Source organism: Callithrix jacchus, chromosome 5 (assembly GCF_049354715.1).
Source record: "Callithrix jacchus isolate 240 chromosome 5, calJac240_pri, whole genome shotgun sequence".
In the NCBI taxonomy this organism is placed as follows: Eukaryota; Metazoa; Chordata; class Mammalia; order Primates; family Cebidae; genus Callithrix; species Callithrix jacchus.
This window is the reverse complement of record NC_133506.1, coordinates 92774418-92802010: the sequence shown is the minus strand read 5'-3', so window position 1 is coordinate 92802010 and position 27593 is coordinate 92774418. Positions and strand designations below refer to the sequence as shown.

The 27593-nt window shown below is 52.5% G+C and overlaps 1 protein-coding gene across 5 annotated transcripts; it reads right to left on the bottom strand.

The window, feature by feature from the left end:
- Positions 1-741: 741 nt before the first annotated feature.
- Positions 742-27201, bottom strand: TNS4 (tensin 4). 5 transcript variants are annotated; one of them, XM_035300586.3, is made up of 14 exons: positions 27120-27201; positions 25185-25324; positions 21844-22377; positions 13920-14343; positions 12409-12833; positions 9949-10035; positions 9509-9634; positions 7071-7163; positions 6884-6961; positions 5273-5341; positions 4250-4418; positions 3476-3544; positions 3180-3206; positions 742-2592 (listed from the first exon to the last, which is right to left on the bottom strand). In XM_035300586.3, exons 3-14 carry the CDS (start codon positions 22280-22282, stop codon positions 2451-2453), a joined length of 2148 nt encoding a protein of 715 aa, XP_035156477.2. In that variant the 5' UTR covers positions 22283-22377; positions 25185-25324; positions 27120-27201; the 3' UTR covers positions 742-2450. The 5 variants fall into 5 exon arrangements, with proteins under 5 accessions (XP_035156477.2, XP_054112043.2, XP_008995778.3 ...); XM_054256068.2 differs by lacking the exon at positions 25185-25324 and adding an exon at positions 22506-22600; XM_008997530.4 differs by lacking the exon at positions 25185-25324.
- Between the last annotated feature and the right edge of the window lie 392 nt (positions 27202-27593).

Genomic DNA, 27593 nt, shown 5'->3' with positions numbered 1-27593 from the left:
TTTTTTTTTGAGATAGGGTCTCACTCTGTCACCCAGGCTGGAGTGCGGTGGCATAACCACAGGTCACTGCAGCCTTGACCTCCCAGGCTCAAGGGATCCTCCTACCTCAGCCTTCCAAGTAGTTGGGACTCCATGTACATGCCACCATGCCTGGCTAACTTTTTGTATTTTTTGTAGAGACAGGGTCTCCCTATGTTGCCCAGGCTGGTCTTGAACTCCTGGGCTCAATCCATCCTCCCTATTTAGCCTCTCAAAGTGGTGGTTTTACAGGCGTGAGCCACCGTGCCCAACCACAGTCCAGTTCTCCAGGGCTGAGCTGGTAGTTCTGGGGCCATCTGGGTTCGGGGACTCTTCTGGACTCCTCTTGAGGGGTTCATGCTTTGCCACCTCTCCTTGCCTCTCCGTGGAGGCTGAATGAGACCTTGGAGTCCATTGGGGTACCATACACCCTCACTTTGGGCCCTGGAAAATCACAAGCCTTCTGTTTCCCTGGCAGAGTGGCAGCAAAGGGGTGACGAAGAAAGAACAAGCGTGTTGGGTGTGTTGGGAACACAGAGTGGCTGAAGCAATGGTTTAGAAGTGGAAGCGTGCTGAGCCTGGAGTGGCGTTGCCAGGTGTGTGCCAGGGAGTGTGGCACACCCGGTCACCCCTAAGATGCAGCCACGCCCTCCCAAGTCAGGACCCCTTCTCTGTTCAGGTCTCCATCTCCCAGGTCACAGCCACGACTGCCTCAGAACCTACTGTTTTGCAAAGACTAACACTTTATTTTTCACGATAGGAGCAGTACAGTAGTATACGGGGGCCTCTGCCAGCCCCGAGGCTGGGACTGGGCGCTGTGACCTTGAGAACCTCATCTCACGTTCTGCAGACTTTGTCGGCAGGGGAGTTCCCGACCACAGGCTGGGTGGGCTGGGCTCAGCCTCCCCGACAGGCCCAGGGCTGAAATCATAACCTCAGGCCCAACCTTGGCCAAAGATAATGCAGCTTTGGCAGGGCTGGCCGCTGGGAAGGGACCCACACTTGCTCCTCATAGAGCAGGAGTGGGCTTCTTCCCTGACTTTCCCTTCCACTCCGGTAGTGTGGTTTCTTTAGGAACTCAGGCCTGCGAGAGAAATGGTTCCAGCTTCTGGAGGCTGGTTGGGAGTGGGGTGGGGGTGGGAAACAGCCCAGCTTCTCCAAGCCTCAGAGAGGTGGCCTCTTTGCATTCTTGACTCTCTGCTGTCCCCATGTGGCTGTGAGGCTGGTTGACGCCACATAGCAGTAGAGGGGGCGTGTGTGTGTGTGTGTGTGTGTGTGTGTGTGTGTTTGTGTGTTGTAGCCTGGGTTGAAGGAGGGCTCAGTAAGACTGGAGCTGCGGCAGAACCACAGAAAGATGGCCCTTATCTCTGCCCCAACTTCCTAATATGCAACATTAGGGCAGACATGACACTGGATTTGGAATACTCACCTATCAAAAAACGGAAAGAGGCCAGATGCAGTGGCTCATGCCTGTAATCCCAGCACTTTGGGAGGCCGAGGTGGGTGGATCATCTGAGGTCAGGAATTTAAGACCAGCCTGGCCGAGGTGGTGAATCCCTGTCTCTACTTAAAATACAAAATTAGCCAGGTGTGGTGGCACTGCCTATAATCCCTGCTACTTGGGAGGTTGAGGCGGGAGAATCGCTTGAACCTGGAAGGCGGAGGTTGAAGTGAGCTGAGATCACGCTACTGCACTCCAGCCTGGGCAACAGAGCAAGACTCCATCTAAAAAACATATGGAAAAAAAAGGTGGGGTGATACTCATCTGCAAGGGGGTGCAGGACAGCTGTGTCTCCTCTGATCATGGGGGCACGTTCCCCAGCTGAGCTGCCCTAAATACCACACCCAGCTTGGCCTGCAGCATCCTGGCTGGGTGGATCCAAAAAGCCATCCAGAAAGTTGGGAATGAAACAGATATGGAAGGAAATAGAGTCTATCTATTCCTGTTTCGTGGTCAATCCTTGACCATCACCAGCTGCAGGCCTGGAGCCCCGTGGGTCACCACCAGGCACCTGCTGTCTGCAATGAAACAGGGTCGCAGGTCTCTCGCTCAGACTATTGTGTCCACAGAGCCCAGGTCGATGGAGTCAGAGGGTTCTCAGAGGTTATTTTCATGGTGGGGTCCTCAGATGTGGGCATGCTTCAGAATCAAGGAGGAGCATGTTCATTCATCAGGATGCCTGCCAGCATCTGAGAACAGCTGATTTTGTCTATTGGTCTTCTTCTATGGTTGAGGAAACTGAAGCCCAGGGGGTTTGGATGATGGTGACTGCTGAAGGCCACAGCAGGTTCCAGGGTGTCAACTTGATGCCAATCCCAACTGAATTGATGCCAATCCAATATGGCCACAAGCCACACCAATTCAGGGGGTAAAGGAGGGCTCCTGAGCGAGCCCCTGGAGGCATCAGGCAGGTGCACAGGCAGTCCCTCCCCTACATCTTTTCTGCATCCTGCAGCAGAGCAGTCACCAGGCTGATGACCTTCGAGGCTGGCTGGACCGTGTCATACTCCGCAAAGAGGTGGCACACGTTCTCCTGAGGCTCTGTCTGGCTTTTGGCCACAAACCCAAAGATCCTGGTAGAAGACAGTAGTCTGAGTGAGGGGTGGGACCCAGGGAGGCATCAGGCTGATGGGAAGGGGATGGTGGGGGCCCTCAGCCTGCATTTCATTCCTCCTTACCCCTCCCTCAGCCAGTTTGCTCCAGCACCTCCTTATGATGGGGCTCCCTGAGGAAGGAGGTGCCTCTCCCTTCAGACCGGGAGATTTCTGACTTCACTGGGTTTCCTTTGTTTTGAATGGGGGCTCCTTGAGAAGAGGACCTGTGCGTTCCCTGTTAGAGTGGAAGATTCCTGAGAGCATCTTGATCATCAGACTGTGACATTCCAATAGATTGAGGCTCCCTGAAGTTGGAGCATGTATCCCTTGCAGAAGATTGAGGGCGCCCAGGCTCACATGGCCCCCATCAGCCCAGAGGTGCTCTGAGGGCAAAGTCTCTCCCATCAGATGGGTGCTCCTGGTGGACCAGGGACTGTGCATCAATACCTTGAACTATTAAAGACAGAATGGGGCCTCTTTCCTACTCTAATTCCCTCCCCATGTTGGGTTTGGGGCCCTGAGACAAGGACCTGTCTTTGGTGACAGAGTAGACAGGAAGGTCTTACCAGGAGGGCTTGCAGTACTTCTGCCACCTGTGGAAAAGAACATGATACCGAGTAATGAGGCTTCACTCCATGCCACAGGACATGGGAGGTGCAGCAGGAGGGACTGGCCAGCTGCATCCCCGCCCCACCACACCCCATCATGCCCCACCACGCCCCACCCGGCCCTCATTCTGTTGCCCTGACCCCTTGCGGTTCACAGGCTGTCTCTGGGATCCCAGTCCCAGAGTCGGCAGGAGACCTTGGTGGGCAGCTGGGCCCTGGACGGCCTTCTGAGTTTAGCTCAGCCTTGAACTTACTTCCGTTGCTCAGGGTCCATACCACAGAAGCGGAGGGTGGTGAGTGGGTAATGTCGCCGGAAAAACACCCTTCGAGGAGGTGGGGAGAGAAGGGAAGTGGTGAGAGCCTGTCCCAGTGTCACCCTGCCTCCGTCAGCTCTTGTACCCCCAAGCTTAGGTGTCCTGTCCTCCAAGAAGTCTCTGAGTTAGACCTCGACGGCCACTATGGCCTTTGCCACCGTGGGGCCCGGGTGCCCCGCTCCTGCCTCTCTCCTCTCATGGAGCATATCTACCTGTGTCTCACACTCTGGGCTTTTCTATCACACCGCTACCACACTATTTAACTTTCTTGTGGCCCTTAACTCTTTGAGGACATGAATTATGTCTTGGTCATCTCTTGTTTCTCCCTGTAAAGTGCCCAGCGCTGGATCAGGCTCCTGTTAGACTGTGAGAGCCCGAGCCCAGGGAAGGAATGATGTCATTCCTCTCTGGGTCCCGTGGTCAGCCCGAGTCTGGCCTAGGGAAGATATTCCAGCAATGGGTGCAGGCATAATCAGCACTGATGAATACTAGTTAACTCCATATTCATCAATCACAATGAACAGGGGCTTTGGCAGTGGAGCGAGGCCTGGAGAAGGCAGGGAAGTTACCTGGAGTCACTCAGCACATCACTGGCCCTACTGGGTCACCAGGACCTTGAACTCCACCTTCATCCCTGATTCATGGCTGTCTCAGCTATCCCCTCCGGCTCTACTCCGCCAGCCCCGAAGCCCCAGCACAAGGGGAGGCTCTTACTTCCTCTGGACATCGGTCAGGGTGATGCCCTGCTCTGTAACTTTGAAGTGGACCACGGTGGGCGTGGGGAGGATGTCCCTCTCAAAGGTGGTAGAGATGGCCTTCTGCACAGCCAGGGCTCCAGTCAGTGTCTCCACGCTCACCGAACTCAGGTACAGGGTGTGGCAGCCTGTGGAAAGCAGATACCATGCTGGGGCCACTGACCGAGGCCCAGATCCTCCCTCTGCCCAGAGCGGGGGAGGGGCTGAGTCTCCTCTTCAGGAATCTAGTGGAGCTCCTCTTAGAGCCACCCAACAGGAAATGGGTGCGTGCATGACCACAGTTTGAGGCCAATCCCAGAGGACTTTGGGATCTTTGGTGGCTTTGCATCACCCTGGTCCCTGGCCCTCCAGCATGGGGCAGGGGAGGGGAAGTTGCCCTGTGTGTAGGAGTGCCCAGGAAAATGTCCTTCTGTCCACACTTAATGGCTGCCCTCCTCCCCACACCTCTATCCTGGAGGTCTTGGCTCATTGACAATCATGGGGACAGAAGACAAGAATGGGGAGGTGAAGAGTTTGTGCTCAGGGCATAGGGCAGGAGCTGTCACTGAGACAAGTGCTGATCTGTGCTGACCTCTGGGAGTGTGGGCCAGGGACCTTTCCCAGGGTGAAGGCTCCGGGACTCAGACCCACACCCCGCAGAGGATCCCAGGCCAGAGACCACCTCCAGGGTAGGTTCTGCAGACACAGAGAGACACTAGCACATCTGCACGTGCCTGTGTGTGTGCAGGAGGGAGTGCAATTTCTGCCACCCCCCACCCCGCCCCACTTCCCTGATGGCCAGGTGCCTGCAGCCTCTCATCTTCTGTTTTACAGGGATGGTGGGGGAGGGGGGTGTGGCACCTTGTTAAAGATGCAGAAACAAAGCTGAGATGGAAAACATGTGTGGGCCTGTGCGTGTGTGCGTGCGTGCGTGTGTGAAGGGTTGGGAGGTGCCCTCTCCGGGCACAGCCAAGCTTGGCGCCTAACGGCCTGTACCACTCACCCACAGTTTTCTTCTGGCAGGAGGTTGGGCTGTCTGCAGAGTCCGAGGCCGCGTCTGCACCTCCCAGTTCTGAGCCAAACAAAGCAATAGGCCGCCAAAAGGGCAGGGGTGGAGTGAATGGACCCTCTCACAGGAACAGGCCTGTTAATCCCTTTGAAGATCTCTCACCTCTGCCCCCACCTCCAGGAAGTGACTCAAACCAGGTGTGATTACCGTAATTAGGCAAACGGGCCACCTTGGGCTCCCTAAATGCTTAGTTTGCAAGACTTTTATCTCTCCTTCCCCTCCTTGCCCCCCACCTCCCAGATAGCTGCTGTGACCTTGTTGTCTATGCCCTTCCCAGAAACTGCCTTTCTTGAGCTTCTCCTGCACACCTCTGAGATGAGCTGTTCCATCCGAGCTGCCCACCGGCGGCACGCTCTGGATAGGGCATGCTGATCTGAGTTCAGGGTCTGACTCTGTGGACCTTTGGGCAAATTACTTAACATCTAGAACGCTCATTTTCCTTTCTTTTCTTTCTTTCTTTCTTTTGTTGTTGTTGTTGTTTTTTTTCCCACATGTAGTCTTGCTCTGTCGCCCAGCCTGGAGTGCAGTGGCGCAGTCTTGGCTCACTGCAACCTCCACCTCCCAGGCTCAGGGCATAGGGCAGGAGCTGTTATGGTGAAACCCCGTCTCTACTAAAAATACAAGAAATTAGCCAGGCTTGGTGGTGAGCGCCTATAATCCCAGCTACTCAGAAGGCTGATTCTCCTGCCTCAGCCTCCAGAGTGGCTGGGATATAAGCGCTCACCACCATGGCCGGCTGATTTTTTTAGTTTTAGTAGAGACGGGTTTCACCATGTCGATGATAACAGCAAAGTCTACTCACAAGGTTGTAGCGAAGCATGAATGGGTGAGTGAGCGCTCAACAAATTTTGGACTTGGAAAGACAAAACCTCTCCAAACTGTTGGATTGAAGCTCTTTTATCCTCTCAAAGCAGGCTGCGATTTATCCAACATCCATTTTATGCCTGGCATTGTGCTAAGGGCCTTGCTCAAGCTATCCCATTGAGTCTGCACAGCAATTCTATAAGTAGGTAGGATGATGATTGCCCCCATTTTATAGATGAGGAAGCTGGGGCTCAGAGAGGTCAACATTCTCACATTTTCACAGCTAGGAAGTGGAGATGTTGAGTGACTCCAGTGCATACAGTTTTTTTTTTTTGAGATGGAGTCTTGCTCTGTTGCCCAAACTGGAGTGCAGTGGTATGATCTCAGCTCACTGCAACCTCTGCCTCCTGGGTTCAAGCAATTCTCTGCCTCAGCCTCCCGAGTAGCTGGGATTACAGGTGCCTGCCACCATGCATGCCTGGCTGATTTTTGTATTTTTAGTAGAATTGGGGTTTCACCATCTTGGCCAGGCTGGTCTTGAACTCCTAACCTTTGTGATCCACCCACCTCAGCCTCTCAAAGTGCTGGGATTATAGGCGTGAGCCACCATGCCCGGCCTGTGCATGTAGTTTTAACCGTGACACTAAAACAATCCACAAACAAGGAAGAAGTAGAGACCATTTCTAGTGAGAACGAACAGGTCCCCCACCTTGGCATTGCCTCTTTGGGGTCCAGACCCACCTTTCTGCGGGATGGCGAGTTTGCAGGGCAGGGCCAGGGCCATGATGGAATGCTGGCACACGAAGGCAGAGAGGCTCCCTGAAGGGAAGCAAGCAGCCCCAAATGAGCCGGGCTCCCCCGCACAGCACAAGACGGAGGCTTCACTGGCCCCCTGTCCTCAGGGAGCCTGGAGGCTGGGGAGTCTCACCAAAATAGGGCTCCTCATCTGCTCCTTTGAGATGCACTCCTTTGGCGGAAGACTCGATGAGGAAGTGTCGGATAAGGTCATTGCTGTCCTCGCCTGGACAGAGAAAGAAGAGAGTGCATTCGGATAGAAAGTCCACCTTGTGGTGGGGTGCTGTGGCTCACGTCTATAATCCCAGCACTCTGGGAGGCTGAGGTGGGCGGGTCACCTGAGATCGGGAGTTCAAGACCAGCCTGGCCAACATGGAGAAACCTCGTCTCTACTAAAAATATAAAATTAGCCAGGTGTGGTGGCACATGCCTGTAATCCCAGCTACTCAAGAGGCTGAGGCAGGAGAATTGCTTGAACCCAGGAGGCAGAGGTTGTGGTGGGCCGAGATCATGCCATTGTACTCCAGAGCAAAACTCCATCTCAAAAAAAGAAAAGAAAAGAAATTCTGCCTTGTGGCCAGGCTCAGTCACTCACAGCACTTTGCGAGGCTAAGGTAGGAGGATCACTTGAGGTCAGGAGTTTGAGGCCAGCCTGACTGACATGGTAAAACCCTGTCTCTACCAAAAATACAAAAAAAAAAAAAAAAAAAAAAAAGCCAGGCATGGTGGTACATGCCTGTAGTCCCGGCTACTTAGCCTGGGTGACAGAGTGGTGAGACTTGGTCTTACCCCCCCCCAAAAAAAAAAAGAAATTCCACCTGTCCATCCCCTGCCTCTTTCTCCCACAGAAGAGGTACCAACACGTCTGCTCAAAGGCTCCTGGATTCAGCCTCCCCCGCTTCAAGAAACCTTTCTCTTCTTCTCTTTTTTTGGGGATGGGGTGAGGAAATCGTTCTCTTGGTCAAAAGTTATCACGGTTTTTTCCTTTTCTTTTCTTTTTTCAGACAGGGTCTCCCTCTGTCTCTTAAGCTGGACTACAGTGGCGCAATCTCAGCTCACTGCAGCTTCAACCTCCTGGGCTCAAGGAATCCTCCCACCTCAGCTTCCTAAGTAGCTGGGACTACAGGTGTGCCCCACCATGTCTGGCTTTTTTTTGTAGAGACAAATTCTCACTATATTGCTCAGGCTGGTCTCGAACTCCTGAGCTCAAGCGGTTCTCCTGCCTTGGCCTCTCAAAATGCTGGGATTACAGGTGTGAGACACCAAGAGGCCTAGGTATATATATTTTTTGAGACAGGGTCTTATTCTGTGGTCCAGGCAGGAGTGCAGTGGTGTGATCATGGCTCACTTCAGCCTCAACGCCCTCCTGGGTTCAAGCGATTCTCCTGCCTCAGTCTCCCAAGTAGCTGGGACTACAGGTGTGCTCCACCACACCTGGGTAATTTCTGTAGTTTTCATAGAAATGGGGTTTTGCCATGTGGCTCAAGCTGATCTCAGACTTCTGGGCTCAATGATCCTCTGCCTCGGACTCCCAAAGTGTTGGGGTTACAGGCATGAGCCGCTGTGGCTGGCAAGGACACTTCTTAATTATTGTTTAGCTAAAAATGGACCCTTTGGTCTGCTTCTGTCTCCCCTTGCCCACCAGGTCATCTCTGCTGGAGCCAGGCTGGTCCCCAGGGGGAAGAGGGGCAAACAGTGATCTTCTGACTCCTTTCCACCAGCGCACAGCATCCTTCTCAGTCTGGGCTCATTGCCTCTTGCAAGTGGTCCTTTATAAGCAACACCCTCCCCGGATGTCACTTTCTAATTGTGACAGTGAGGCACACTGACAAGAACACAAGACTGGGTGCATCATCCTCCCTTTACCACTTAATTGCTCTGGGGTCATTAAGTAACTCTGGGAGCCTCTGTTACCTCATCCATTAAATAAGAGGGTACGATCCTGGGGTTTGAGTGAGGCCTATGACCCAGGTACCTGGTACTGTAATCACCAGTTTTCGTCTGTCTCCCTAGTGAGGTGACAGCTGCGTCTGATTCCTCTGTATCCCTGCCACCTCATACAGGGTCTGGTGTGTGGTGGATGACCCATAGATGTTTGCTAAGTGATCAAATGAGCATGGGAGACCATGGGAAAGCATATGAGAAGCAAGCACACACACGTGTGCTGAGCTAGTACACACACGTGATGAGCTATCACCCATGAGATGAGCTAGCACACACCTGTGTAATCATACATTAGGTTCTCTGGAAACGAATCGGGTTTGACTCCAAAGAGAGCAGCCTAGAGGGGGCTGGGACCCCCTCCTTCTCTCCCACCATGAGAAGGAAAAGGCAGGGAAAACTGGGGGCGTTTGGGAAGGCAGAAGCACTCAGGCTTGCTGTGAAAGGCGTTTTTCAGGGTGCCTCAGGGCTGGAGGGCATCCAGGGGAATACTGGGGTGGACACTTCTCCCAGGAGCTATTATAAGACTGGCGCCAGCTCACCCTGAAAGCTAGTGGCAGAGCCAGCTGGAACCTAGCATAGCCCGCTGCCTCAATGAGGCCTTGAGTGAGCACAGAGACAGATGCATACCTGGTTGGTTCTGGGCAGATTTGGGGGCCTCCTGCACCTTCAGGGCCAGGCCGAAGGAGCCTCGGTATGAAGAGCTGTCCCTTATGACAAAAGCCCCTGGCTTCTCCTTCCTTAGCAGCTCGATTGCTGGAACAATCTTTGAGTCAGAGACGGACACTGCCCCACCTGGACACCCTCTGTCCCTAGCCCCGTAGGGTCTTCACAGAGCAGATGTGGCAGAGTCACCTTTTGTCCCCAGGAAGGTCTTTCTACTGTCAAATCTCCACCATTCTTGCTGTGGTTGCTACTTCCTCGGGAGGTCATGAGGTCAGCGGACCCCTACCCCCTGCTTGCTTCCCTGGACCCACTACTTCCCTTTCCTTAACTGTGACCCAGGGCTCTGCCTGATGCAATGTGCAAGACCCAGACCTGATTCTGGGGTCACTCATGCTTCCTTTTACCTTGCTCTCGGGTGATGCTTGGCTTAAACCAGTATTTAGATGTGTCCATCACGAACTTCATGGTGGGCTGCATGTCCCCGACGGGACCTGGAGATAGACAGAGAAGGGGGATGCTGTAGGCTGTACAGAGGGGATCTGAGGGATGTGCACCAGAGAAGCCTGGAGACCCTTCCCTACTCTTTTGCTCCAAGGTCTCATTCAACCACCATCCCAGACCCTAACCCCATTGTATTTCCAAACTGCCTACGAGAGGGAAAATCAAACAGAAGGATGCCAGGGTTTGGTGCATCTGGAACTCAGAAGCACCCTTGTATCCTTGGTAATGAGTGAAAAATGAATAGATACAACCTCAGTTTAAGGAAAAATGATTTCTCAAATCTAATATTGAGTCCCTTGGTGAGAACTGAAATAAGAGATAAACAAGGAATTCTCAGATGCATCAGGTTTGATATCACATTCTCCTCTGGCTTCATAATCTTAAGAATTCCTTAGGGGTATATTCAGCTTGGAAAAGAAAATGGCAGAAACCATGAAGGAGAGGAAAACAGCAGATCTGGGCAGAAAAGCACGCCCCTGGGAGGTGGGGGCTTGGGTCTTGACTCTGATCTGGGACAACTGAAGCCCAGAGGGGACCAGGTGGACTAAACCACCTCGGAGGGTCTTTAACGTTCCAGTGCCTATGAAATTAACATGAATTTTGTTCTGAGAATATTTTGCAGAATTTGATAGATCTGGGGGTAGTTAGTGACACTATGGGACATCACCAAAGCAGGATGGCAATATCACTAGGCTAAGTAAATGTGCTCTTTGAGATGCCAAAATGCCCATTTCCCTGGGTCCCTAAGGCAGAGAGCAGTGACTGTAAACCTTGGCATCTTGAAAAGGAGTGTTGAAGCTAGCTAGGTGCGGTGGCTCGTGCCTGTAATCCCAGAACTTTGGGAGGCCAAGATGGGTGGATCTCAAGGTTGGGAGTTTGAGGCCTGATCAACATGGTGAAACCCCATCTCTTTTGTATATTTGTAAATATACAAAAATTAGCTGGGCATGGTGGCACGTACCTGCAGTCCTAGCTACTCAGGAGGCTGAGATGGGAGAATTTCTTGAACCCAGGAGGTGGAGGTTGCAGTGAGCTGAGATCACGCCACTGCACTGCAGCCTGGGTAACAGAGCGAGACTCCATCTCAAAACAACAACAACAACAACAACAAATAAAGAAGAACCAAAAAACAAAAAACGATTGTTGTGACCAGTTACTAAGTAACTCATTAAAAAAAATACTAAAATCTGCAAATGATCTGTCCTAGGAAAGCCATCAGGGCAGATGCAAAAGCATGCCGGAAGTGTCATTTTCTCTGCTTGCATCCACATGGCTTCCTGAGTGGGAGTGAGCAGTGGGCTACAGTAAACATTTCACACCCCCCTGGAGTTGCCTTGATGCCTGTGAGTGTCATGGCCAAGTGGGTACTGAGAAGCCCTGGGTGGCCAAGGGAGAGCGAACTGGGGTTGGGAGAGGACTCTGCTCATGGGAGAGGCATCCTGAGGGTGCTAGAGCTTAGCTTCTGTGTTTACTGCTATAAATTCTGGTTGATTTTTTTCTCCTTGGGCAGCTGTGGTCTCAGACTCCGGGAAGGAGGGTGTTTGTTGTTTTGTGGTTTTCAGCTGTCTGAATTGGAATGCGTTGTCTCTATTACCCCATCCACCCTCTCTGTGTTCTCGTCATCCACTAACGTCAGTCAGAACCGACTCGCCTTCTCGCTTTCCCTGGGTTAGTCATCAAGCACATCCTGAGGGTCGCCTGGCTCTGTCCTCTCTCCTCCACCCCCTCTGCCCCACCCCGGTTCAGGCCCCTGCTATCCATCTGCCGTGCAGGCCAGGGTGATCCATTGAGCTTGCACCTCTGACCCCATCACTCTCCTGCAGGAAGCTCTCTGATGGTTCCCCAAGGCAAATTCCTTCTTTTTTTTAGCTTGGCATTTAAGGCCTTTCACAACCTGGTTTCAAATTACTCTCAATGACCTGAACCTGCACCCAACATATCGGCATTTCCTAAACATGCCATGTGCTTCTACACCTTCATGACTGTGGGTCCCCTGCTCTCTCTGCTGGGAATGCCTTTCCTCTCCTTCTCTGGCCACAAAATTCTGATCCACTTCCCAGATCCAGCTTGGATGTCACCTCCTCTGTTCTCCAGACTGAAATAATCACTCCTTCTGCTCTGGCCCGTGTGACTGAGAATATCACTTTATCTCCGCATTTGTCCAACCCTACTGTGATGATTTGTTTTTGTCTCTCTTTCTAGACTGTGTCCCTCTGTGTGTGTCCTCAATACCTGGCAGAGTGCTGGACACACAGTAGTTGCTCAATAAACGTGTTGTCTGGCTGTTGCAGAAACCCACTGGCACTTTGTCTATTCCCCCGAGCCAAACCTTACATTGCTTGAAATATTGGCTTATGACATACCCTCTGGGCACGTGGTGAAGGGGGCATCTGACAGGGTCTGGCTGTGACTTCTGGTGGCTGGACAGGGGTTCCTGGGAGAAGCTGCTCCAGGTCGGACAGAGCCCTGGTGTCCTGGGATCCGCTGGGGTGGAGAAGACCCTGGTTCTGGGTAGCCATTGATCAGCACAATGGGTATGTCCACCATGGAGTTGGTGATGGATGGGGGGCAACTGCTGGCATGTTCTTTGGCCAGTGGTGGAGAGTTGGGTGATCTGGGTTGGCCCATGGTTAGGGTGGGGTTTCTGGGAGCCTGGAAGTCACTAGGTCTCGTACAAAGGGACACTGAGCCAAGGCTGTGGAGGCTGGAGGAAGAGCTGGCAGGACTTTCCAAGGATCTGGAAGGTGACTGATGGCTGGAGATGCTGGAGTGCAGGAGGGACTGGCTGCTGCAGCAGAGAGTCAGACAGGGTGTTAGGGCAGCAGGTGGCTCAGGGCTAGAGCCAGGCTCTGATCTAGTGATTTGGGTTCCTGTGGCTTTGGCCAAATAGAACACTGCCTACCCCACCCTCCACAGCCCAGAGCAAAGTGCACACCTATGTGATCCTCAAGGGATGGTAAGGATACAGAAATGTGCCTGGATGGCAGGGTCTTGGGCCACTTAAAGTAGCCAGTGAGCTGACCCTGCAGGCCTTGGGCATAGGCTAGCCCACCCTTCCTCTGCCTTCCCAGCCTGGCCATCCTGACTGAGCTGTCACATCAGGACCTCCCAGGCCCCCATGACTCCCAGGAGCCCTGCAGATGGGCTGGAGCGATGCTGGAACACACCGCAGCTGATGCAGAGGAAACTCCCCAGCTGCAGGAGGAGGCCAGCTTCACATCCAGCTAGACTTCTCCCTGAGTTCAGAGGCCCATGCCAATGGGCATGGCTATGGAATCCCCAGCCTCTGTGCCAGGGACTTCCTTGGCCAGTGACTTTGGCGGTGGAATGGGAGGCAGAGTCCTGGGATTCTGTCTTCCTGGGGCAGGATGGGTGTGCACGTGCTTGCAGTTCTGCTGTGAGGTCTATAGAGAACTCAGCTGGGATTGTAAGTAATGTCCAGGCAAGGCTGCCTCCCTCTTTTGCTAGGTTTTGCCAGCAACAAACAGAAAGGAGCCTTTTTATTCCTAAATGGTTCATCTCAGGCCCCCCGATTCTGTTTATAGCCTTGTGTTTTGGGGTTTAGAAAAACTCTTCCCTGAGATGGGTTGTCTGAGGGCTGGAAAGGATATAGATGAGCCTCATGAAAGCAACAGCTCTTTTCCCAACAGGGATATATAAGTCAAGGCTTTCTATATTGAATTGTATTCTCAATACTTGAGGACAGCTTGAGATCTGAATGGCTGTGAAAGCGAACATTCAATTTTGCTTTTGGTGCATGCCCAGATTCTGCTCAGACAAAGCAGGGTGCCTTTCAATGATTTTAGGGAGTGTGTGCGCATGTGCCTGTGTGTGTGTGTGTTGTGTGTGCAGTGTTAGAAGCTATAGAACCTACCTTCCAAACGTATAGCTGACATCAGACAATGGGCTGGCTGACAGCACAGAGACCCTGCTGCCCCGCTGTGGGGCCAGGCCTCCAAGCCTCTTCTCCAATCTTGGAGAAGCCACCAGTGGGGAGCCCAAGCCATGGGGGCTTGAGGTCTTGCTCCCCATGCAAGGGATGGAGATGCTGGGGGAATTTGGGGGTTGAGGGGAGAGACCCTCTGAGGGGGTCAGAGGGCGTTGGTGCCCCCTGCCCTGGTTCCCAGAGAAGATGAGGCTCTCACTGCTGCTTCGGGTCTCTCGGGGGACATCTCTGGAAAGGAGGAGGCCACCACTTCGAGGGGAGCCGAAGGGTGGGGTGACAGAGGGGCTGGAGCAGCGCTGGGGGCCATCGTGGCTCCTGGATCTGGCGGAGGTCACCTCGATGTACTTTATATCTTTGGGAAGAAAAGCAGAGCACTGGTGAAACCCAGGAGCCCAGACTCAGAACAGAAACACTGGAAGGGTCCCCAAGGTCATCCTGTCTTTCCTCTTTTATAGTGATGAGAAACTGAGGCCCAGAGAGGAGAGCCCAACTCCGCCTTCAGGACCCAGTTCCAAAGTCCCCCTCCCTGTGACAACTTCCCTTGGGTATGGAGATGCAGTAGAGAACCCAGGTCCTGGAATCAGATAGACCCAGGCTTCAGACCTGGCTCTGCCACTTATCCTCTGAGAGTTTGGCCAAAAGACTTCACTACTCAGGGCCTCAGTTCCACACCTGTAAAGTGGGACAACTGCATCCAGCCTCTTGGTGTTACAGAAATGATGAGGTGGAATTCGCACAGGCAGCACTGCTCCTGGCACAGTGCAGGTGCTTACAAACGGGGCAACCCTCTCCCTTGTCTGTGCCCTGTTTCTACGTTGAAATGACCACTTGATGGGCTGTACCAGTGACACTTTCTGATGCCTCTGCTACTCAGGGCGAGTGAAAGTGGTTTTTCTGAGGCCAGGTGAGATGGCTCACGCCTGTAATCCCAGTACTTTGGGAGGCTGAGGTGGCTGGGTCACCTGAGAACAGGAGTTCAAGACCAGCCTGGCTAACCTGGCGAAACCCCATCTCTACCAAAATGCAAAAACTAGCCAGGCGCCTGTAATCCAAGCTATTTGGGAGGCTGAGGCATGAGAATTGCTTGAACCTGGGAGGCAGAGGTTGCAGTGAGCCGAGATTGTGCCACTGCACTCCAGCCTGGGTGACAAGAGCGAAACTCCATCTCCAAAAAAAAAAAATGAATAAATAAAAAGAAAGTGATGGTTGTTTCTTGTACCTGCAATGAAAGCAGGGATTCTCAAGCTTGGTTACACACTGGAATCACCCCAGGCTGCACCTCATGCCAATTGGATTAGACCCTCCAGGGGGTGAACCCAGGCCTCAGTTTTGTTTGTTTTCCAGTTTTTCAGGTGTGTCCAGTAGACCATGAATGGCCCAGCAGGACCACATTACCCACGCTCCACCTCTACAGAAATAGAATCTGCTCTTTAGCACGGCCACCCAGGGCATGTGAAAACGCAGCGGAGTTTGTGAATCCTGCTTTGGAGCAGGCACTCCTAGAGCGCAGGGCTTGCTGCATTCTTGAGCTGTGGGTCTCCTGGGGCTTCTAGCACAGGGTCAAGCAACTCACCCCCCAGGCTGCTGACTCACTCCAGCACTCTTTCCACTCCCCAGTGGTGGCACCCAGGACTCTTGGGATTCTGAGGCCTTCTTCCTCTCCCGAGGTCAGGCTTGGAGTGGGCTGCCCTGCTCAATGGACACCCATCCTCCTGACCTGGGGGAGGGGAATGGTCCTTGGTGCTATTCCAGCAAAGCTGGAGGAAAGTGGGGGTTAACGAGCTGCTCCTTTCTTGAGAGTGTGTCTTGCCTCTGGCTTCCTGGGATGGAGGCTGGGGAAATTGGGGAGAACGTGCACCCTCAGCTCCCACCTGCCTGGGGCCCTGGCACATGTACTGTTCCTCCCCTTTACGACTGTGGAGCCCCAGCCTGCCCCAGCCTGCTCCTGGGTAGGGCCATCTGGCCCTGCTCACGGTGACTGCCTCTGTCTGAGCCTGCTTGGGCCACAGTGGGGGTGGGGGATTACATCAGATGAGCAAGGGCTGGCAGCTGACCGGGGCTTGCTGCTTAGCAGGTGGAGGAAGAGCCTGGCTTTGTAGCCAGACAAGCCTGGGGTGAGTCCTGGCTTTGTGGTTTTTCAGCCAAGGGCACTTGTAACTTTCCTAACCTCTCTGAGCCTCAGTTTCCTTATCTGAAAAGTAAGGATCTAAAACCAGTCTTGCAAGGTTGTGATGAGGATGAAATAAAATAGCCTGGAGCCTGCCCAAGGCGACCTTGAGAAAGGAGCATTTCTTACCTGCCTGCTTTTAGGGGGCAGTATTGGCCAAATGGAGAATGGGTTGGATTCTTCTGGAAGGCTGGAAAGCACAACTTCAATGCTTTTTTTTTTTCTTTCTCTTTTTGAGATGGAGTCTCACTCTTGTTGCCCAGGCTGGAGTGCAGTGGCATGATGTCAGCTCACTGCAACCTCTGCTTCCTGGGTTTAATTGAGTCTCCTGCCTCAGCCTCCCAAGTAGATGGGATTACAGGTGCCCACTACCATGCCTGGCTAATTTTTTGTATTCTTAGTAGAGACGGGGTTTCACTATGTTGGCCAGACTGGTCTCAAACTCCTGACCTCAGGCGATCCACCCGCCTCGGCTTCCCAAAGTGCTGGGATTGCAGGCGTGAGCCACCGCGTCAGCCAACTTCAATATTTATAGGACTTTATAGTGTTTACAACCATAATCTCCTCTGAACCTCATAACAGCCCTCAGGCAGGGCAGGTATTATTTACAGAGGAGGAAACTGAGGCTTGGAGCAGAGTGGGGGTGGAGCTAACGGTTAGTGTACAACCATGTTTCATAAAGGCTAGTATTGAGTGCTGTGTGCCAGGACCAATATGAACACGTTGCTTGTATAACCCTCATGACAACGCTATTGAAGTAGGGAATATTATTATGCTGATATCACAGATGAGAAATCAAGGCTCAGAGAGGTGAAGTGAGTTATCGATGCTGCACAGCCAGGGAGTGTTGCTGTGCTCTGTTTGGGGACTGCTTCTTTCAGGATGAGGAGAGGCTCCTTGGGACCCTGTTCCAAGGCCTTGCCCTGTGAGAAGGTGCTTGGCTGCTTTGGGGAGATTCTCTTGGCCTGATGAAGCTCTGGGTTCCCTACTCACTGGGTCATCTAAACTTCCACCAGGGACCTTGCTGGGGGCGCAGAGTAAGGAGAGCTGTAGGGGAGGAAGGAGCCCCGTACTCACCTCCCGCTGCTGTCCCGAGGTGAGTATGGCTGGGGCGTGGGGTTGGGGCCCTCCACTCTTTGCGGGGGTGCAGTGGCTGTTTACTGGCCTGTGGGGCAAGTCTGAGCAGTGCTGGGTGGGTGCCGGCGCCAGCCCCAGGTGGGCAGGTGGGTGGAGGGAGGGCATGTGGGTGGGGGGTGGAGAGACAGTTATTAAATGCCCTTCACTTGGGGCTGGTAAACAGCCTTGCCTGGCAGAAATTACTGGAAAATGAGTGTGGGCCTGTTCCAAAGACGGGTGGGGTGGTGGAGAGGATAAAGAAATGGATATAGTGTTTGCTTCTAGGAACCACGTTCCCTGTGGGATGGGGACCCCCAGGGCATGTTTAAAAGAAGGCAGGTACAGGGAACCTGGGGAAGGTTTGTGAAGTGCCTGGGAGGTCGGGTCTCAGAAGAGGAGCCTGTAGGCTGCCTCGAAATGGATGGATTCCGTGATGCCCCAGCGGGCAGAAGACTAGATTTTAGAAAGAGAGAAAGAGTTCCTACGGAGCCCAGTAGGTTGGGATTCGGGGCCTGACCTATCTCTCCCTGGCTGTGTGACTGTGAACCACCACATACCCACCCTGAGCCCCAGTTTCCTCAGCTGTCAAAGGAGGTTTCCACTGTTCCCTTCAAAGGCATACACTGGGATCATATATTACATGAACTCTCTCTCTCTTTTTTTTTTTTTTTTTTTTTTTTTTGTGACAGGTTCTCACTCTTTTGCATAGGCTGGATTACAGTGGCAGGATCTCGGCTCATTGCACACTCCACCTCCCAGGCTCAAGTGATTCTCCCACCTCAGCCTCCCAAGTAGCTGGGACTACAGGTGTGTACAGGTGTGTGCCATCACACCCAGATAATTTTTGTATTTTTGGTAGAGTTGAGTTTTCACCATGTTGGCCAGGCTGGTACATGGACTAGTTTTTTGTTTTGTTCTGTTTTTTTTTTAAGTCTGGGCTGGGCAATGTGGCTCACTGTCTGTAATCCCAGAACTTTGGGAGGCTGAGAAGGAGAATTGCTTGAGGTAGCCTGGGCAATGTGGCGAGACTCCATCTCTACAAAAAGTTTAAAAATTAGCCAGGTTGGCCGGGTGTGGTGGCTCATGCCTGTAATCCCAGCGTTTTGGCTGAACCAGGAGAATCACTTGAGGTCAGGAGTTCGAGACCAGCATGGCCAACATGGTGAAACCCCTGTCTGTACTAAAAATACAAAAAAATTAGCTGGGCATGGTGGCGGGCACCTGTAATCCCAGCTACTCAGGAAGCTGAGGTATGAGAATCGCTTGAAACTGTTGACTCTATCACCCACCAGGAAAAAAAAAAAAAGAAAGAAATTAACCAGGAATGGTGACATGTGCCTGTAGTCCCAGCTGCTGGGGAGGCTGAGGTGGGAGGACTGCTTGAGCCTAGGCGCTCAAGGCTGCAGTGAGCTACGATCACAACGCTGTACTCCAGCCCGGGCAACACAACAAGACCCTGTCTCAGAAAAAAAATCTATATATATTTAGGGGAAAAGTCAATAATATAGAATTGCTAATGTTTAATTTTTAAATTTTGCCAAGTTAGGACGAAGAGGAACAGTAAACATGTCCTAGCACGGTAATGTCAGAATGTCTTTCCTTGAATAGCCCAATCCTAGGAAGGATGAGATTATAAAATGGCAGAGCATTCTCCACTCTGAATACATTTAGAGGTAAGAGAACTCACCAGGTTGCTCAGAGTTACTTGCGCCGCTATGGGCCAGTGAGAGCTTGGTCACCAGTAGCAGGGTCTGCAGGGAGGATTTTGGGTGCAGGTACCTGTTATTCTTAGTGATGGTGGAGAACTTCCCAATGGGGAGCTGACCTGGCTGGGCAGTCTTAGGGGGTCGTGAGCTCCCAGGCATTGGAGGTGTCCAGGCAGAGGTTAGAGGAAGGGTTTTTTTTTTTTTTTTTTCTCCATCAGAAGGGGCCGGGGCACAGCAAGGCAGCTTCCTTAGGACCCTCTGGCCAGGGCCTGCCTTGCGTTCCCTGTTCCCCAGAGTTGTGTGGATACATGTCCACAGTGGCATGTGGTGCCCAGGGCATCTGTGGATGCGGATCCACGCCATCAGCCCCAAGCTGATCATGAGCCCCTTCCATGGAGGAAGGGCCCAGTTGTCACCAACCCCCATCCAATGTGTGTGGATGTTCCACAGGGACTGGTTTTGGCCCAGCCGGCCTTGGACATGTGGAAAGCCTGCCTTGGGCTATGCATGGTAAAACCCTGTGCTTGCTCCTGCCAACAGTAATTAGGCCCAAGACACCTTTCCTGCAGTGATGTGCCCATGACTGGCATTAAGAAACAGGAAGACCCTTGAGGGACGGTTTCTTTAACAGGCCTGGCAGGCAGTACTTGGCGGGAGGGGGCAGAGCAGGCAGGAGCCCAGGAGCCCAGGAACCCAGCATGCCAGAGGGCCTGGGTGCCGAGCTGGCCTCCACCCCGAGCCTAAACCTACCCTGGGGCTGGCCTGACATGCAACCCCTAATGTTTAATGAAAACAGCTACCATTTATCATGGCTTGTAGTGTGCCAGGATTTGTGGTAAGCAGCCAACAAATATAATTTCTTTCAACCCCCGTAACACCTTTGAGGTAAGAACCCTCATTACCTCCATTTCTCAGATGAGGAAGCTGCAGCACAAAGCAGTGTAGCAAGGAGCTTGTGGATGCTCTGCCCGACGCCAACCATTAGGCTAGACTGCCTCCTCACTCAACCCCAGCAGCCCCAGCTTTCTCATGCGCAAAATGGAGGTAAAATATGCGGCTGGGCACAGCGGCTCATGTCTGTAATCCCAGCACTTTGGGAGGCCAAGGCAGGTGGATCACTTGAGCCTAGGAGTTTGAGACCAGCCTAGACTGTCTCTACTAAAAACACAAAAATCAGTTGGGTGTGGTGGCAGGAGTCTGTAATCTCATCTACTGGGGAGGCTGAAGCAGGAGAATCTCTTGAACCCGGGGTTAGCCTGAGCTGAGATTGTGCTGTTGTACTCCAGCCTGGGTGACAGAGAGAGACTCTGTCACAAAAAAGAAAAAAGAAAAAAGAAAAAAAAAAATTTAACTCAGGGAGTGGATTGAGAGGATTGAGGATTCTACACAAAGTGCTCGGCACACTGCCTGATATATAATACGTGTCCAATAAGTGGAAGATCTTATGGCTCCTATCTCTATCCTAATCATGCACCCCGTCACCCTTGCTGGTAGTTTAAAGCCTTGGAGGCCTCAGTGTTCCAACCTAATGGGGCAGCTCCTTGACCCTCATCCTCAGAGAATACTTGAAAGTCTTTGTTCAGGAAACTGAAGCCAGATGTGGGAATTTCCAGGTTCCTTTGGACTCGGTGGTGCACTGGAATTGGCTTGCATCAGCTGGTTAAGAGCTGGTTGTTAAATTTTCAGGATTTTGTCCAGCTGGTTACTAAACTCAGCCATTATGAATAATTACACACACTTACAATGAAGTAACTTACGTTAAACACAAAGGTAGTAAATACTCAAAGTTCGTCACATCCCAATTATTTCACTACAGGGTACTATTATCTGCACTCTCGAGGTTCTCTATGTCTGTTGTGTCGGTGTAGTGGCAATGCTGTGTCATAGCCTGCTACTGCATGTGTCTCTAGCTCCTCATTCAGTGATATCATGTTGGTAGCCTGAAATAGGCCATGGTGGGAGAATTTACAATGTGGAAATGGGCAGAAGCTTCAAATCAGCTCCTTCTGCCCCTGCTCCCCAACCAGGGAGCCAGGTAAACATTCACCAGCATACCATCGCTTGAACACTACCAGGTCCTTACCCAATCCTACCATTTCCAGTGTGGCCTCTCCAAAGAGATACTCCTCTAAACAAGGACAGAAGTCCAGATAGTGATCCTACCAAAATTTCAGGGGGGCTCAGGTTAGGCTCTGACGTGAGACACCCTAGGGCAGTGGGGGTCAAGGATTCACATTTACTGAGCTTTTCCTTATGGGCATGGCACTATACAAAACACTTTCTTTTTCTTTTCTTTTGAGATGGAGTCTTGCTCTGTTGGCCAGGCTAAAGTGCAGTGGCACGATCTTGGCTCACTGTAACCTCCATCTCCTGGGTTCAAACAATTCTCCTGCCTTAGCCTCCCAAGTAGCTGGGATTACAGGCACCTGCCACAGTGCCTGGCTAATTTTTGTATTTTTGGTAGAGACGGGATTTCACCATCTTGGCCAGGCTGGTCTCAAACTCCTGACCTTGTGATCCACCAGCCTCAGCCTCCCAAAGTGCTGGGATTACAGGTGTGAACCACTGTGCCCGGCCTGCACAAAACACTTTCTATAGTAGCTTATTTAAGTCCTCATAAAATCATACAAAATAGGGATCTATCATTTTCCAAACTCAGGAACCAAATAGAATGGGCTAGTGAGGGAAACTTGTATTTATGCCTTTTGTGTAGCACAGAAAACAGAGGGGTTGGTAATGTGGTTAGGTTTGCATGGCATTTCCCAACAGGACATTGTCCCCTTCTCGGTACATAGGAAAGTCCTTCTTCCTCCTGAGGTCTGGCACCAAGCCCCCCTCCTGGTACTGCACCCCAAATCCTTACCCAAGGCTTCAGGTCCCTCCTTCTCTCTCATTGATGCGGTGCTCTGGGTCAGCTCAGCCTGGGGGCCCCCAGTCCCTGGGGGAAGCAGCTGGAATGTGGGGTCCAGTTCCAGGATCATCTGATTGAGGCTTTCCAGTGAGAAGTCAATGTAGGAGTCAAGATCCTCTGGGGTCCCCAAGGCTTGCTCACCAGGGGATGGCAGGAAGCAGGTGGCTTTGGCCTCTGCCTGTGGGGCTTGCTGGAGTCGGCCAGGGGGCCCCATGCAGGGCATGGGGGCCATCAGGGCCTGGGCTCCCCAGCCTTCTGTGGTGTAGTAAGAACACTGGGGTGGCAGGCTGGGGCTGGGTGCTGGGTGCAGGGACTTCCTGGGCTCATCACGAGGTGCCAAGCTGACAGTGTGGCTTCCTGCCAGCAGTGGGTTGGACATCACCTGGGACATGGTGGGGGTGGTGACCTCTGTGGTTTACCTCTGGTTTTCAACCAGCTTCACTGACATCCCATAGATCTCACTTGCCAACCAGGAGCTCCCAGGATCTGCAAGAGTCCAAGAGTGGGAACGGAGTAACTTCTGTAGGTGAAGCCCCTGCCTCCCCACCCTCCATACAAGGGCCAATTTATTCATTCATTTAAAAGCATGGATGCTGCTGGGTGTGGTGGCTCACGTCTGTAATCCCAGCACTTTGGGAGGCTGAGGCGGGTGGATCACTTGAGGTTGGGAGATTGAGACCAGTCTGGCCAACGTGGAGAAACCCCGTATCTATAAAAAATACAAAATTAGCCAGGCGTGGTGGCACATGCCTGTAATCTCAGCTACTTGGGAGGCTGAGGCAGGAGAATCACTTGAACCCAGGAGCCAGAGGCTGAGATTGTGCCATCGTACTCTGGATTGGGCAACAACAGCAAAACTCTGTTTAAAAAAAAAAAAAAAAGAAAATTAAAAAAGCATGAATACTGGAGCCAGACCACCTGGGTTTGCGCCGGTTCCACCACCTACAAGCTGTTTAACCTTGGGCAAGTTAATTGACTTCTCTGTCTATAAAACAAGTTAATATTTGCAATGTGCTTAGAACAGTGCCTGGCACATAATAAGCATTATGTAAGGGATCATTGAATAAAATAACCTCAGTAGATGTGTATTGAGTATCTACTACATCCCAGGTGTGTTTATTAAGTAAATACTACCTAATGTTTGCTGAGTAATTATTAAGCACATAAGCTCTGGTATTTTTACATAAAGCCTTTAAAAATCCTCCTAACAACTGTATAAGGTAGGTATTATTATCCCATTTTACAGTGAGAGAATTGAGGCACAGAGAGGTAGGTAACTTGCCCAAGAGTCACACTGCTAACAAATGTCATAGAAAGACTGGGCCCCAGGCTGCCTGATGTCTGAGCGCCTGCACTTAAGCCTGTTGGTGAAACAGACAAGTAAGTGGGTGAACACCTGTAAGGAGAGTCATGAGGGAGGAGGGGAGGGGCAGTGGACTTTCCTAGTTTAGCGGGGAGGTTAGGGAGGCCTTCCTGGAGGAAGCAACATGCAAAGGGGATAAGAAGGAAAAACAAGAGGCAGCTGGGCAAGGTAGGGATGAGGAGGCAGGGGAAGGTTTAAAATAGAGGGGGGTGGGCCAGGCATGGTAGCTCATATCTGTAATCCCAGCACTTTGGGTGGTCAAGGTGGGCGGATCCCTTGAGGTTAGGAGTTCGAGCCCAGCCTGGCCAACAAGGTGAAACCCCATCTCTACCAAAAATATAAAATCAGCTGGCATGGTGGTGCATGCCTGTAATTCCAGCTACTCAGGAGTCTGGGGAAGGAGAATTGCCTGGGAGGCAGAGGTTACAGTGAGCTGAGATCGAGCCAATGCACTTGAGCCTGGGCAACAGTGTGAGACTCTGCTTCTCCACAAACAAACAAATAAAGCAGAGGGGACCATCTGTGCAAGAGTCTGGCCAGCAAGGAGGCTTGCAAGACACTATTGAGCACCTGGGATGGATGGAGGAGATGGGGCGGGGGAAGCAGGCTGGGCTCAGGACTGCCAGCTCAACCCTGAGGGTAACAGGGAGCCTCTGAAAAGTTTTGAGCGGGGGAGTGATATCATCAGATGATATTCATTTCCTTGGGGCTCATTTGGGAAAGCGATATCTCAACCTCCTCATTTTCCTTCCTGTGAAAAGTGCTTTCCATTGTCCAGCTTTAATGCCACATGCTAGTTTCTTGCAGGTGGGACTTGGCAGGAGGTAAGAGGTTCTGGGAATGAGGCTGCCAGGAAAACCTGACAGAGCTGGGACCTGCTGGTTGCACTCCCACTACGTGCTCTGAGCTTTGCTGCCCCCAGCACCAGCAACACTCCCCAGCTCTCTTTCCCCTCATGGCCAAGATGCCTCCTTTACATCCTGCTTAGGAGTCAGCCCTTAGCCCCGGAAAAGGAATCTGAGACTAGCCTGGGAGAAGAGAAAGTAGACTCTGGGAGCTGAAGATTTAGATTTGACTTGCAGCTCAAGTAGCTCCTTATGGTGTGACTCTGATCCTGAGTTTCCTCATCTGTGAGATGGGAATGAGGATTCCTGCCCTGCGCCCTCCCAGAGAGTGTTACGGAGCCAGGGAGGTGCTCCTTGTGAAGGTACTTGGGCAATTCTAAATCGTCCTTAGAAATAAGGACTTAAGGAGTATAACACTCTCGTAATAGTAGCTTCCATTTATTGGGCACTGACCATGTGCTAGGTGGTTTACACACTTGGTAACTCAACCCCTCTTGCAGCTCTAGGAAGCACTGCACCCCTATTGTCAGTCCTCTTTTTTTTTTTTCTTTAGACAGGGTCTTGCTCTGTTGCATAGGCTAGAATGCATGGCACAGTCATGGCTCACTGCAGCCTTGACCTCCTGGGGCTCAAATTATTCTCCCAGCTCACCCTCACAAGTAGCTGGGACTACAGGCCTGTGCCACTACACCCGGCGAATTTTTTGTAGAAACAGGGTCCCACTTTGTTGCTGGAGGTGGTCTTGAACTCCTGGACTCAAGTGATCCTCTTTCCTCAGCCTCCTAAGGTGATAGAATTACAGGTGTGAGCCACTATGCCCGGACTTATTTTGAGTTGTCAGTCCATTTTACAGATCAAGATACTGAGACTCGGAGAGGTCAAGAAACATGCTTCACATCAAGAAAAATGTTGGAGCTGGGATTCAAACCCAGGTATGGGATTTTGGAATCTTACTTCCTTGCGACACATGGAATTCAAGCGCAGAGGGACTCCTGGGGTCTAGAGCCGCGGCATGATTGGATGAAGGTCACACGGGTTTCCCGAGGAAAGCCACGCCCCCTTCCCCCTCTCCTGCCTCTCCTCACCCCTGCGGCTCCGGTAGGTCTGATGCCAGACTTTGCCTTGGCCAGGTCCTGCAGGGGGCGGGGCATTCCAGGCACGGGAAGTTGTCTATAAATGGCAGTGGAAGGGAGCCCGCCTCTGTGCTCCCTCCTTCCCGGGACAGCTGAGGACACAAAGCCGGAACCTCAGCTTTTTCCACAGAAGCTCCAAGTGGCCTGGGTTTGTTGGGACAGGATCTGGGCGCTCCCTGCAGGGTGTTCTGGCTGTGCCCTGCAGAGGAGGTGGGGGCCGCTGACTTTGCAGAGCTCAAGTAGGGCTGTGTGTCCCCTCACGACCGGGACCCAGGATACCTGCTTACTAATTTGGACACAGCTTTTGTGCCACGCTGGGCAAGCGTCCTTTCCTCTCTGGGCAGACCTCAGTCGTTCCATCTGTATGATGGGAATATGATACCGAACACTTCGAATGCTCTCAACAGTTCTCTGAGGAGGGTACTACTGCCGCAGGGTTGGAGAGGTGGAGGAATCTGCCCAAGGTCATGCAACCCGAATGCGAATTGAGGTTTGAACCCAGGTCGTCCTGCTCCACGGTCCCACACTTTTAGCCTCTGTGGCTGCTTCACAGATTTAAGACCCCTGTCCACCGCTGCCCCTTCTGGGATTCTGGAACCAAGAGGGACAGACCTAGAGCTGAGCAAAGGGTGAGCAGCAGCTCCTACGCTCCTCTTTAGGCTTCTTTCAAGGCTCTGCCTGGCCCTTGGATGTCCCAGGGCAGGGCTCCGTCTTAGCCCTGTATTCCTGAACGCTGTCCCCTTCTGTAACTTGCTCTTTCTTGCTGTAAGTGGTGGGAAGAGACTCTGGGCCCAGGGCTCTGTGTGGTTGGGATGCATGGGGAGGAGGGGTGGCGGTAAGGAGGGCTCCAGCCTTTTCTGCCCCATTTATAGGTGCCCCCCACCTGCTCCAGCTTCCGATTCTGACTCAGATCTCTTAGTCCCCAAGGGCTCTGGGGAGTCATGGTAACTTGGTAAATCCCCTCTTCCCTGTCATTGTCAATCTCTTCTCCTTACTCTCTCCCTATGAGCCCAGGTCGGTGAAGGGAGAGGGTGGGGCAAGGGTGAAGCCTGAGTCTCCCCAAAAGCACTTTGCCTCAGCCCAATCCCCACTGCGCCCCCTATTTTTGAAAACTGGCTCCTGATCTTCCCATCCGTCCCACCCAGACCTGGTGACGCAGGATGTGGGTAGCAGGCAGGGACCTGTAGGGACAGTGAAGGCCAGCCACCCACCTCCCATTCCTGCCTACCTCTGAAGGGCCCAGAGAGCTCCCGGAGCACTGGGAGGCAGGAGGCCTGGGTTCCATGTTCAGTCCCTTTCCATGACCTCAGGCAAGCCTTTTTTCCTCCCTGCCCTCAGCTCTCCCATCTCTTCACCAAGGGGCACAGGTTTAGTTCCCCTAAAGTGCTGAACTCTGCAGTCTGCAATCCTGAGATCATCTCTGTCTTGTCCACATCCTCTACCCCATTTCTCCCACCTTTGCTCTGAGCCCTGAGAAGTGGAGAAGCTGAGGACAAAAGGTTTAATGAGGCCAGGTGCAGTGGCTCACGCCTGTAATCCCAGCACTTTGGGAGGCCAAGGCAGGAGGATCACCTGAGGTCAGGAGTTCAAGACCAGCCTGGTCAACATGGTGAAACCCTGTCTCTACTTAACATACAAAAATTAGCTGGGCGTGGTGGCACCTGCCTGCAATCCCAGCTACTCAGGAGGCTGAGGCGGGAGAATTGTTTGAACCTGGGAGGTGGAGGTTGCAGTGAGCTGAGATCGTGTCACTGCACTCCAGGCTGTGCCACAGAGCAAGACTCCGTTTCAAAAAAAAAAAAAAAAAAAAAATTGAATGGTTAAATGAGTCAGGGCCACCAGTAAAGCTGCTCAGTGCTTCTGTTCTTAAAGAATAAAGGCACCTACCTGGTGTCCACAGGTGGGCAGGCTGTTGCATTCACCACTGGATCAAGACGACTCACAGTCCAGGTGAGGAGTCAGGAGAGGCGCCAGTTCACCTCCAGACCTGCCTTAAGAGCAGCTTGCCCGCCCTCTCCCCTCCCCTCCGGGCGGGCTCTGCACCGTGGCCCTGACAGCAGGAGGCCCCACCCCCTGCTAGGTCCAGTGAGCTCAGGTGGGGCTGGCGCAGACAGCAGGAAGGGAAGCTCTGGGTGGCAGATTTTGGGGCTGGGTGTGTGTGAGGGGCTCCCAAGTTCCTGCTTGGCCTTCATGTGGCACATGGTCAGGGAGTCCTTGCTTGGACAGGGCATTGCTAGGGTCAAGGTGTGCAGCAGGCACCCCTCAGGTGCTGGCTGGGTCAGAGACCAAGGGTTGGCAGAGCTGGTAGAGAGTGAGGGCCTTGACAAAGCAGGAGGCCAGTGGGCAGGAGACCCTCTGCAG

Bases quoted from the DNA above. Each gene is read 5' to 3' on its own strand.
- TNS4 (XM_035300586.3), bottom strand. From the start codon at position 22,282: ATGTCCCAGGTGATGTCCAACCCACTGCTGGCAGGAAGCCACACTGTC. The intron at 9,635-9,948 runs GTAAAAGGAAGC...AGATTGTTCCAG, and splicing joins AAGCATCACCCGAGAGCAAG to CAATCGAGCTGCTAAGGAAG. The intron at 7,164-9,508 runs GTATGCATCTGT...TTCTCTGTCCAG, and splicing joins ATCTGCCCAGAACCAACCAG to GCGAGGACAGCAATGACCTT.